Source organism: Pseudoliparis swirei, chromosome 23, assembly GCF_029220125.1.
Source record: "Pseudoliparis swirei isolate HS2019 ecotype Mariana Trench chromosome 23, NWPU_hadal_v1, whole genome shotgun sequence".
In the NCBI taxonomy this organism is placed as follows: Eukaryota; Metazoa; Chordata; class Actinopteri; order Perciformes; family Liparidae; genus Pseudoliparis; species Pseudoliparis swirei.
Window position 1 is genome coordinate 10,754,966 of NC_079410.1, and position 12,598 is coordinate 10,767,563.

The window sequence follows — 12,598 nt, forward strand, 5'->3', positions numbered from 1 at the left end:
TGTTTTTTCCCCACAGGTAGTGTGCAGTGACATACCTGATTATTCTGAAGTATCAAAATTAGGGCCCAAAATTAAAGATACTGTATGACATATCGTCCCATATATATATATATTATACATATGGGATAATATATATATCTTTAATTATATATATATATAATAGATATGTCATATCTTTAATTTTATATTCAGTATATAATAGTAATGCACAATGTATGATTTATTTTGAATTATACTGTTTATTTGGTTGTTTAAGATCAAGATATTTATTACAAAAAGGCAAACATGTTACATCTGAACAATAAACTTGAACATATTAACTACCTATAAGTAAGGCCTTTAACTTCCTACATGTTTTAGGGGTTTGAACAATGTTTGTGGCATCCTGTGTATATTTAAGAACATGGTGTTTATACAATTTATAATCTGTGTATTCCTAGCCCTCACAGGATGACACTGTGTATATTCTACACTTCCATTGCAGCGCAGCACCAGTTGTTTACTGGACGGCCTGGTGCCCGCTCCCTTCTGCTGCTGTGTGATTTGGTTTCAGTCGGGCCCAGTGCTCCCAGTGCTCCCAGACTCCCAGACTCCGTGGAGCTGGCTGCACTATCAGATGTCCTCAGAATGAAATGGGATGTTTTATCACCTCACCCCTGCAGTGGCAGCTGTTTCCCAGGCATCCGCATACGTTGCAAAGAGAAATACAATGCTCTCCTCATGTGAGGCGGTGTGCATCAGTGGCTGGTACAGGCAGGAAAGCGGTCTATCACGAGACTGAACAGAGACACTGGAGGGGAAACCAGAAGTATCCTCCCAGGTACGTTATGGAAATAAGCCAGGAGTGCACTCTATTCACTCAGTTTAATTGACCCACAGTCAGGAGAAGACGTGATTACCTGCACGGTCTTTTGAGATGGCATGAAGGAGAGCACTGTAGTCGAGCAGCATGCGGTCCTTTTATCCTGAACTTTGTTGCTCATCAAATTTTAAGAACTTTCCATGACATTTAAGATGATGTCTGGTCACCAAAAGGAACCAAACAAAAGACAGCTGATGCTGACGGAGTCATCAGGGGCAAAATGCTAAATGTGTAACCTTTAGTTACATCGAGCAAAAGACCAAAAAGACAAATACAAATATTCTATCTCTGAATAAAACACAGCATGTAGAAAATGTACAAATTAATAGGCAGACCGACGGAGACCATCATACGATGTCAAATCTGTATGCTAGTAAAAAATGTTCTGTTCATTGTGATGTTGGTTTTTATGTTGCGTGCTTAATGAGTACGACAGGCTTATTATCACTTGTAAAACAGTAAGATCTAAGGAGCTGTCAATCACCCACCAGTGATCTAAGTGATGTTTTTAAAGACTTTTTGTATTCCTCTTTTCCCTGACAGGATCATTTCTTTTCCTAATAAACAGGATGGAAAGTGCTGCTCTGCACGCTGACTCACTTTTCACTTTGCCCTCAATTCCTGGCTTGAATGGAAATGCTCTAACCTCTTTTGTTGAGGGATATGTATTGCCAAGGAGAAAGGTAAAGACAAGGCAAGGAAATACGAGTTGGTTATCTTCCAGTGAGCTGTCGGCGAGAGGTGAAGCGAGGAAATATTAAGTCGGTTACTTTACCGCGGCATTAATAATACGTGAACCGCACGATATGCTGTTCATTTGTCGGGTGAGACTCGTGAAGGAAAGCGATCCATCAAAAAAAGCAATGAAAACAATCAACTAATTAGACCCCAATCTCAGATCATAAATCCCTGGCTGGCCATATCAAATTATTTTTTAATGGCTTGTTTGACTGATCATTTTGGTCAGTTGCACATCAACCCTACAGAGTTTAATAGCCTCTAAAAAACTGAAATAAAACCGGTCCGCGGTAACGAGCTCATGCTTTCAGTTCACAGCATCACCAGTCCAGCTCAGGTTTGGAGTTCCTAGTAAAGAAGGAGACGCTGCTGTCGGGGATTTGTCACTATGCACGGACACAGCCAGGAAATCCGTCGCCGGTGCTGTGGAGGCCATTTTTTCCACGCTGCAGAGGCTGGGGGTCAGCCACTCAACACCCTCAGGGGTCATCTGAGGGGCGGGAGTGTGGACCACGGTGCTCTGCGGGGTGGGGGAAACCACCTGGATGGACACGTCTGAGTCGCCGGGCTGGGGGCTTCCTGGAAGATCCGTCATGGCAGAGCCCACTGGAGAGAAACAAGAACCGCATCCTGAATATGACACGTTGTTGTTGTTGCAGATGTTCATACAAACGTCAGATGTTCATACATAACGTCAGATGTTCATACATAATGTCATCACCTGAACAGTTTCCTTTGAAAAGTGCCCTCATGATCCAGAAAAAAATATCCTGATAAAAAAATCTGTTATGACAAAGGTTTAGGTGCTATTTAAATACAATGATAGTTTTAAAAAACAAAAAAAGATGTAGCCTATATCAATTTACTCTAAGCCTCCTGCTTTTTGTACATTATGTTGGTGTTCGAAGGCATTATACCTTTAGTTTCTGAAAGAGAAAAGTTGTGCTACTCTCTATCATAATTCAAAGAAAACTATATTTAATAAGACGTGGGATGAACCCTGTTTAACAAACTATGATGCATCAGGTTACTGACACTTTCTCACGGTAAAAGTGGCTCTTTTTGTTATCTGCCAGTAAAAGGCAATGGCTTCGACGCTATGTAAATGAAGCTTGGATGAATAGACTGCTATATTTGGCTATTTATGCTAAAACAAGAGCCACAAACAGATTGTAAATGATACTAGTAAAAGTTGTTTTGCTGTATTTACAAGGGAATTTGCCATCACTGTGGTTTTAAGTGCGTTTCTGAAAACTCTTGGGGTGCTTTTTACCTTCTAAAGACACATTTCTCTTTTTCAGATACCATGAATCATAGGCCTACTGTTCATAATGTGCAATTAGTAAACATTGGTCTTGGAAGGTCTTCTGAATAAATGAGGAAAGTAATGCAGATTGTACTGCAATTGACACATTTATATAACCGTTTGATTTCATGCCAAACTGTTCACAACAACATGGATTGCCATTTTAAATTGTGACTACGATCACCATTAGGAGACACTGCGTTTCCCCAGGCGAGATGCCGACTCTTGAACAGTGCTCGGTACTCGTCAGGCTACGGTCAAGGACAGGCGTGGTGATTCATGATCCGTTGAGAGCTCCACCTGCCCAATGCACCGTGACCTCCTGACCTTGAAGTCTGATCGTGTGTCGGCTCTCTGGGTTACTTTGCTCTTTCCCCTTTTGTTTTCCTCTCCGACTTATTCTGATTTCAGGCTGTGAAACGTGAAATGGCAGAAGAGGTTCCACGTGCTCGTCTCGGGTCAAATGTGACGAGTGCAGCTGTTGCCGGATCGACTTAAAGGGTATACAGCGGGGAGGGGGCTTCCTGAAATAATTTCTCGTCGTCACTCACCCTCTCTCTCTACCCACAGCCTCCGCCCCAAACATGGGTCATTTATCTGTCAGTGCAGGGTGGGGGGGGGGGGGGGTAAGGGGGCAGTGCTTGCTTCATGACATCCAAAACAACAACAGGCAAAACCAGCCTGACTATCTCACACATTTCTGGTTCCATCAATGTCTCGTCCATTTCAGATCCTGTGGAAGAGGTCATAAAATGGCTTCCATTCAGGACCGCTCGGGCAGACTCTACCGTACACACCCACACACACACACACACACAAACACACGGCCCCCTGCTTAAATGTCCGGTCAGCAGCATGGCAGCAGCAGCAGCAGCCCATGGCGCCCCAGTTGAAGAATGTTCGTTGACCCGCCGCAGCGAGCGCCTTTGTTGTGTGGAATGTGTCGGTGTGGAAGAAGCCTGTGTTTGTGGAGTGGTCATTGTTTGTGGGCGACAAATAAAACAGAGATGCGGCGCCCAGCTTTAGTGTGCAAGTTGGAGTGAGTGTGTGTTCCGTTTCACCTACTTGCACATTCATTTAAAGCGGCTATAGTCAATATTATTGGATGGATGATCACATGACCACTAGAATTTGGACTCTTTTCACGCCCTCTACGGTAAACCCTCAAATAATACTCACTGGTCAGGAACCACTACAGTGTACCACTGTGTGTGTGTGTGTGTGTGTGTGTGTGTGTGTCAGTCCCACTGGCATGTGCCTACATTCTCAGCTGCTCTGCTCCGTCCTTCATGCTGCACACAAGCACAAACACATTCAGGTATCGACGCACTGCATACGTCTCTCTGTCATCATGCCCCTCCCTCCATCTCGTCTCTTTCTCCACATGTAGTCTCCATCCTCTCTTTCTCTGTCACTCTGCAGACATTTAATCTCCCCTTCACTTTCGATCTTCTCTCTTTTTCTCCGACTCACTCTCCCCTTCTCGTTCTCGTTCTCTGGCCTCATTCTCTCTCTGTGTCGCTCATCTCCCTGCGTTACCTTCAAAGCCGTGTTGGGATGAATACTGTATCTCCTGTGTGTGTGCGTGAGACTCTACTGTGTGTATACGTGTATATTGGTGCTCATCGTGCTGTACGGGTGGATATTTATGTCGCCTGTTTGTGTGAATGCTAACGTGTGTCGGTGTCCTGTCGGCCGATCAGCAGCTGATGTCGGCCACATGAGAATATTCAAGATCAATGGTGGTGTTGCCAGCTAGCCTGAGGCCTGGCGTTCACTGATTGGTGTGTGTGTGTGTGTGTGTGTGTGTGCGTGTGTGTTTGCGCTCACCTCGGCTCTCTCGTCGGGCCCAGAACTTCTCAACAGTTCTACCGATGTCGCTGTTCTCTCTCAGTTTTTCCTGCCACTGGCGCAGCTCCTGCACATCTGGCCGTGCTCTGATCTATCACGCACAAATTCACAGAAGCAAACATCAATAGCATAATTAAGTTGCTATAAGCTGCCAGTAATGTCCATTCATTGTCCAATATGTTTTTGATTTAATATCTCGTTCTGTTTACTTGTATGGTGGTTAAGGAGTGGCAGTGGCTCATTTACTGTGTTTGGAGACACGACAACCTCCATATGATACTCTGCTTGTGTCCGATCACATCTGTCCAACTGACAGATACCTTTTTTCAATAATATATTATATACTGAGTGAAACATCTTAATAAATATGCCATTAGATGCTACATCTTCTCAGACCGGCCCTCAGCTGTGGACCTTATTATGTAGCTGAGGCTTAAAGAACCATTAACATCTATATTTGTATCTTTCACTTTTTTCATTGCATGATATTTAGTCTATTTTATTAGCTTTACTTTTACTTAATTTCCTTGATTTTATGTAAGTGTAACTGAAATGTTTTAATCTGGATGTTGCCATGCAACGCATCCTGTTTTCAAAAGTGCTCTATTTCTATAAATAAGCTTTATTATGATTATTTTCTCTAAAGTTGTGGATTGCAGCTTTAACTTTGACGCTACACCTCTGAGCAATGTTAAGATATATTAAGACATGTGTATGCGTCTCAGTACGCATTATGTAAAAGCTTAAATTAACAATTAAGCACGATACAGTAGTGAGATGTCGGGAACAACGACTGAAGGTCCCTGCAGAGGAAAAGCTTCTGTCCGTAATGAAGCGTGTGAAGACGTAGCGCTCAGGGTCTTTGATCATCGGCGTCCGCGTAGGTTAAAGGGTCAAATTGTGGTGCAGATTCATGTCAAGAAGCCGTCTCTAAATCATCTCTTTCCAGTCTGTAGTCATGGCAATGGTAACATATAGTCCTGTCATGTTATCTGAAAATGGAGCTTAGATGATATGGGGTTTTAGAGCGATTTAGTGTCGCGGGAAAATAAGGGTTGACCATTCTGCCCTCGTAAAATGAATGGCTTTCCACACGGAGGGTTAGGGGAAGTGGATACGAGGTCTCAGGGCTCGATCAAGATAAGGAGCTGACCCTTCCGGGACGGAGGAGAGGGAACTTCTTCTTTGAAGTTGTCATATAAATCAGACTCAGCACTTTTGTTTGTTTGACCGGGGACTTAGGGGCGTAAAACTCATGTTGTATAAAGGAGGTTGTGACTGTTGCTTCGTTGAGTCTTGTGTCGCAGAGTTCCCTGAGAAGCTGTGTCAGAACTTTCCTCCTTGCAAGGAATAAAACAGATGAAGGCAGTTTTGAATCAGAGACTTAATTCCTCCTTTCCAGATTGACGGAGAAAATCTTCCACTCCACCAGGCTGGTGTTCCTGGTGCTAAGCCTTCTACTGGCTGTGTGTGCGCTGCTGGCTTTCCCGAGAGATTACTAATCAGATTTGCTGTTTTAGATGAATAGACAATGTCCCTGAAGAGCTCAGGGTCCTTTATTATCGCCCCTTCCTCCTCCCCATCTTCTCCTTCAGTACACCTCTCCCTTTCCTCCCTCAACTTCTGAAAATACCTCTCGCCCCTATGCCTTATTCTCCCCTCATTCTGTTCATGTTTCATCTCCCTCCTCTGTATTCTCTCCCGACACCTTACTCCTCCCTCTCTGTTCGCCTGCTTGAAAGGCTACAAGAGTGTTGCTATTAGCAGTGGGATGAAAGTGGGTCTGTTATATAAGCCTGGCGATGAGGAATGGGTAAGACTAGCGGGCTCCAATAGTTAATTCATAGGGTGCCACAGTTCCGCAACAGCCTCTCTGCTGATGAGAGCAAATCATAGAAATGGAAATGAGGGGTGAGGGTCAGGAGGGATGGGGGATTAGAGTCTGTCACCATCGCTTGTTATCTGGGTCCGTGTGGCCATTTCAATCCTGTCCCTTTCCAATGGTGAGCTGTGCAGACATGTTGCAACTCCTGTTCTTCTTCTGTACTTTTCTGCTCCCCCCCTCCCACCAAGACAAAACTATGCGATGTGTCACACAAAGACAAAAATCATGTTTTCTCCTGCCAGCTTGTGTGTGATAGCAGGAGACAGAGAGATGCGTTGAGTGGGTGAGCGTTTTGAAGCCTGTCTGTGCATCAGTCCAGCTGATTAACAGGGCTGAGGTATGATTTTGACTGTGTGTGTGTGTGTGTGTCTCTATACGTATTGCGTGCGTATTTACATATGATTGAACACCAACATATCTCAATTTTCTTCATCTATTCTTCCAGTTTTCAATAATTAAAGATAATACAGCGACATGTTGCTATGATCATCCCCGTGACAACGCGTCTCATGCTGTATGCATGGAGGTTGGGAATTTGAACATTGCAAGGCTGCATGGAATAACCTGCATTATTCGACACGCACAACCACAATAAAGCACACATGTTGAAAATATCACAAAAGCAGAACCCCTCCCCCCTCACGCTCCCACATAAACGCGTACAACCACACAGCGGCACAAACGGCGCACGCACACACACACACACACACACACACACACACACACACACACACACACACACACACACACACACACACACACACACACACACACACACACACACACACACACACACACACACACACACACACACACACACACACACACACACACACACACACACACACACACCTTGCTGCACAGCCTTTCAAGCCGCCTTGCCTTTCTGTGCAAAGCTGCCTGTGAGACCGAGCTCCTCTCGCGGTCTCACACTCTGCACAATGGCTTCTGTCATTCACAACTGGCTGCAGTCACATCCTCAGTCGCACCGACGGGCTGCATGAAGACAGCCACCGCAGCCTGCTCCATCTCCTCCTCCATCCATCTTGTCGTTTATTGGCCGAAGCTTCTGTCAAGGTTTGACCAGCTGAGCGACCTGTGATTTAAATCAAGCCCTTGGAGACTCGGGCACAGAAACCGGTTGCGCTGTGACCCCGCTGTCCTTCGTGAGAAAACTTAAGACGTAAAATGCTCTCTATATTACATGCGACACTCTGGCACAGCGGGGGCCGCTGCAGCGAATCTGCAGGAAGTGGGACGCGAGGACGAAGCAGAGCCACTGGACTGGACCTCCTGAGGGCCTCTGACATGTTTTCTGCTCGAGTGTCACGACACGTGTCCCGTCACCGAGTTAATACTGGAGCTCAATTGAAACAATTCCTCTTTCACAACCCTCTGATCATTCATCTGGAAACGCAGACCTAGTTATGCTGTGGACTCTGCAGCTCTCTGTGTGTGTGTGTGTGTGTGTGTGTGTGTGTGTGTGTGTGTGTGTGTGTGTGTGTGTGTGTGTGTGGGAGGGGGGGGGGGAGTCTTTCAAACAGCTCTATTAGTTTGTGTCATGTGGAATACAGTCAGTACTCGGTGTCCTACTTTCAGTCCCCCAACTGGATTTTGATTCAAATTGACTTACCAAATAATAATAGATTCTATTTTGCGTGCAATTTAACTCAGAAACAAAGAATCCGCTTCAGGCGAGGACATCGACATCAGGGTTTCTTACACTTTGGAAAAAAAACAAGCTTATTCACTTTTCTGTTGATAAAAGCCTGCTTCTTTACCTGACCACAAACCATTAATACTAAATACTAAATGCCTATTTATTACACAGCAGCCACATTACTCCAACTGCGAGAGCCTGAGAAGTCTTAGTGATCAAGTGTGTGTGCGCTTGTACATGTGTGCATTAAAGCAGCAAGCATGGATGAATGCATTAGTGTGTGTGGGCGCAGTATAAAGAAGATTATGTCATATGTTTACACCCAGCAGCTCTTTAGTTGTACATTAGAGAAACAGGAGACAATCGCATTGTCTGGGTCATCGATGGGAGTTAGTGCCTCTACCGCTGCTCTTCTTCACTCCTCAAAATGTTTTGTTGAAGGAGATTAATAATGCAGCAAACAAAATACTTCCGAGCAACCAAAATACTCATCTGTTTGTAACACGCACACACACACGCACGTTATATAACAGTAAAGAGAGAGGGGGGAAGAAAGAGTCTGTGTACGGGGGGTGACGAGTACAGATGATATTGATGTAAGTAGAGGTTTGCAATGTGGATAAAGTTGTTAATATCGCAGCATTAGATCTCTCTACATTACTATATTTAGTGAAGTATTTAAAAACTAATGCAAAATCCCATAATCCTATTATACTCCTAATACTCAAATTAGGACAGATTATAGGTGAAATAGAGCCCGATATTGTTCACTTTGACATTTATTCTGGGAGCAATGATATCTTGATATGAGAGTTTAGTCGGATATACATTTAGAATGGGAGACACGAAAAGAAAATGTATGTATGTCATAATATTAAAAGACAACATGCTATTGAAAGAAAAGAAGAACAGACAACTAGTTTACATTCTCACACCAGAAAACAGACACATTACATCTCACACACAGAAACTGAGGAAGTTCTACGGATTATTAGTGCTTCACAGAGGAGTCCTCCTCTCTGCCGCCCACTGAGCTGTGAACGGGAACAGCAGCCGTGATGAACTACGTCTGTCAGGCCTCAGTGCCCAAAATATCTCCACCCTGTGTACATTGAATAAGTCATGAACCCTCAGCGTCAGACTCTGATTGTGCTGCGTCAGGCTCCCATGAGCTTCTCAGAGGTTTCATCTCTCTCCCGATTCCTGCCTCCACCAACGCCTTTCAACGTCTATCCATCCATGTGAGAAATGTTCATAACATAGCCTGAGCTTCATCCATCCAGTCAAACATCAACCCGTTCCCTCACTTCTATCCCTTTCTGGCTTTATCTCTCCTCCTCCAAGTCCCTTGAGGTGTTGGGCTGCAGTGCCATCAGCAGCCTCACTGAACCTCTCTTAGTTCAGGGTAAACAAAGTGAGGAGTGACAGGCAGCCGGCTCACTGCTGCCACCTTAAGTGAGCAGAGACTGGTACAGTCGTTGTTGTTACAGAAACGGAAAAAGAGGAAGAGTTGCCCCCTGCCGGTGCACAAGCAGCCCGAACAGGGATACAGGCCCATGCGCCCACGCACGAAGACACTCAGCTCCATGTTCAGAGTGTTCAAACAGAAAGGAATTGCTCTCGACAGCACAGCTGGCATCTTTTCCTCTCAAAGGTTCGTGCAGCGACATTGAAGGGGAATCCTCCCACGAGCACCGATGATACAGAATGTAATAGAAGTACTTCTGTTGAGAGAGACAAAAACAAGACCCCCTCCTTACATCCCACGGCATACAAGACGTGGTTTATTTGTGTGGAGTAATTGCTGCCGCTTGCCTCTGGTAGTGTCTGTTTATGTCTATTTATATCAGAGTACCTCAGACCACGACGCCCACACAGGAAGGACTTACATCTCGGCATCGTGACATCATCAAGCTGCTGAATGAACCTGCAGTCCTTGTGGAAGAGGAGCTTTTCAGCGAGATGGGATTACACAACCACATCGCACTGTGGGCCACTGCACATGCAGGAGGGCGGCTATTGTTCGTTAGGAGAACAGACCCCAACACACACACACACACACACACACGTGGGGTAATCAGTTTTTTTTTTTTTTATCTCTTATTTTTTCCACTCTGACTTCTTAAATCAATCTGAAGGTTTGGTTGGGGGTCGTCAGAGTTGGTCAGCCTGATGAGTCGAGCCAGGCGTGGCTAAAGTTATGTGTAAATGTGTCAAGTGCAAGTGTTTTCTCCCAAAGCCACGACTTTAATCTGAAATGCCCCTGATATTCTTAGTTTATTTCCATATCCATGAAGGCGCTTAAGGCCCTGTGTTGAGCCAATGAAGCAATCCTTTCACCTCTGCCTGTGTTGCTTCTATAGCTACATCCAGCGTACCTTGTATCCCCTCCAGAAAGCCTGGATGAGCAGAGCGGCCTGATCCTCACTCAGCAGGAGATAAAGAGGGAGGGGAGACCTGGAGCTGGAGACGGAGAGAGAAAGAAAACCCGCTCATCTGCATAAACTAAATGCATCATTCATCAGTTAAAAAACATGTTTGTGTGTTGTGATAATTCAAATCTAGTTTTTGCATCCCTCCACCCAGTTAAATAAAGTGAGTTTAATACTTTAGACAGTGAGCTGGTGACAATGGAACTCCAAACGGCTGAAGACAGATGTGTGTCATTTGTTGACAAACAATGAATTTGCTGGTACCGGCTCCCGAACACTCACTGCATGCTGAGAAAGTCTTTGACAAAAGGGACGTCATGGAAGTTCACTGGGACCTCGCCTCGTCTGCGGGGGTTGTGGCTGAGCAAAAGGTAAGAGAGGACAAATAAAAACATCACATTAATAATATACCATTATAGGAAATAAATGTTGTGAGGTGCACATTATACAGGGACGATAGACGTGTGTGTGTGTGTGTGTGGGGGGGGGGGGGGGGGGGGGGGCTCTTACTTGTAGAGCCACTCAGTCAGGAAGTCACACGGGTTGAAGGATGTTTTTAGCCTCTGCAACAGTAGTAGTAGTATTCAGCATTACATAGCACGGTAACAGTTACAATACATCAATGTAGAAATCGTCCTTTACGATTCCAAAGCTCACTGGAGGAAACAAACAGAAGTGTTACAAGTAAAATAACTAATGTTGGCCCCTGTCAATGTTATATTATGTTACTGGATTACTATTAATGACACAGTCATGTGTTTTCTATTATAAAGGGGTAGAACAGTTAAATGTTATTATTGTAGTACACATACAAACTGTACTTAATCACAGCACTTGAGCTCGTAATTCGTGGTTATTTTGACCATATTTAGACAACCAGACACATTGCTTTGAGTCCATTGAGGTCATTTACACAACGTGGTCCACATGTATTTATTTAGATAATCAGAAGCAAGACCTCCAAACAGCCTTGCTTCCGGGCTTCTTTCAGCAAAGCCTCAAGTCCAGGCAACAACACTGGAAACACGTTCCTCTCCAAAAAACGTCGAACCGGACCTGAAGAAAAACAATTGTACACAATAGTCATGCTGCAGGACGCCGTTGCACCCTGGAGGGCAAAGGTCAATCACTATCTTACGTTCATGTGGTGGAATCGACGTAGTTTTAGCCAGTGACGGGCACCTCTGACTTGAGGAGCCAGCGGGAGCAGGGCGGCAAAGATGAGGGTCAACGTCCCTCAGAGGGCCACCGTACCCGAACACCTAACGAACCAATCGTGACATAACTTCAGGACATGCCGGGCGACACGAGACCAGTCAGACACGAGGACGGATGAGCTGACCGTGGCGAGTCCAGAGAACACATGTGTGTGTGTCCTGGCGCTGTGCTGGGAGAGCTGGGTGCTCGTTAAGCTGCCATCAGTCCACACAGGCCCTTCAGCTTCATACTCTCCAAAAGACACATCGTACACAGCATGCGATTAGTTTTTAATTCACAAAAGCCGAAGCAAATAGAAGAATGTCCCCGTACCTTCACACACGTGTTGCCAAAGGGATTTGCTTTTGGCACCGATTATCTTCGCCATTATTCTGGCGCTCCAGTGGTTGCCAGGGACTCGCTCGGTTGTCCAGGAAGTACCGATGCCTTTGACTTCCGCTGCTCAGAGCGGAAGTAGTGTTGGGAGACGTTCAGGGACAAATAAACACACAAGTGCTCAAGAGTGTTCACAAACTAACGTTAAAGTCCTAATCAACGACTCAACAGTTTCTGGAATACAACACGAGGGCTGACCGAAAATACGCACAACTACAAAGATAGTCCGACTTTCTTTTGTAGCGTTAACTACAGCTTCAATTGTTCCGGG

General features: G+C 45.1%; 1 protein-coding gene across 1 annotated transcript; it reads right to left on the reverse strand.

Moving 5' to 3' along the window:
- Window positions 1-847: 847 nt before the first annotated feature.
- On the reverse strand, window positions 848-12,351 carry iqck (IQ motif containing K). Its single transcript, XM_056407262.1, has 9 exons — window positions 12,265-12,351; window positions 12,077-12,183; window positions 11,873-11,996; window positions 11,693-11,790; window positions 11,245-11,297; window positions 11,017-11,094; window positions 10,681-10,765; window positions 4,737-4,848; window positions 848-2,206 (listed from the first exon to the last, which is right to left on the reverse strand). Exons 1-9 carry the CDS (start codon window positions 12,317-12,319, stop codon window positions 1,908-1,910), a joined length of 1,011 nt encoding a protein of 336 aa, XP_056263237.1. The 5' UTR covers window positions 12,320-12,351; the 3' UTR covers window positions 848-1,907.
- Window positions 12,352-12,598: the final 247 nt, after the last annotated feature.

What these genes read in the sequence shown, in the direction of transcription:
- iqck (XM_056407262.1), bottom strand. Translation starts at nt 12,319, where the DNA reads ATGGCGAAGATAATCGGTGCCAAAAGCAAATCCCTTTGGCAACACGTG. An exon ending in TTGGCAACACGTGTGTGAAG is followed by an intron (nt 12,184 to 12,264) that starts GTACGGGGACAT and finishes TGTCTTTTGGAG; the next exon opens with AGTATGAAGCTGAAGGGCCT. An exon ending in CTTTCTGGAGGGGATACAAG is followed by an intron (nt 4,849 to 10,680) that starts GTACGCTGGATG and finishes TGTGCGTGATAG; the next exon opens with ATCAGAGCACGGCCAGATGT.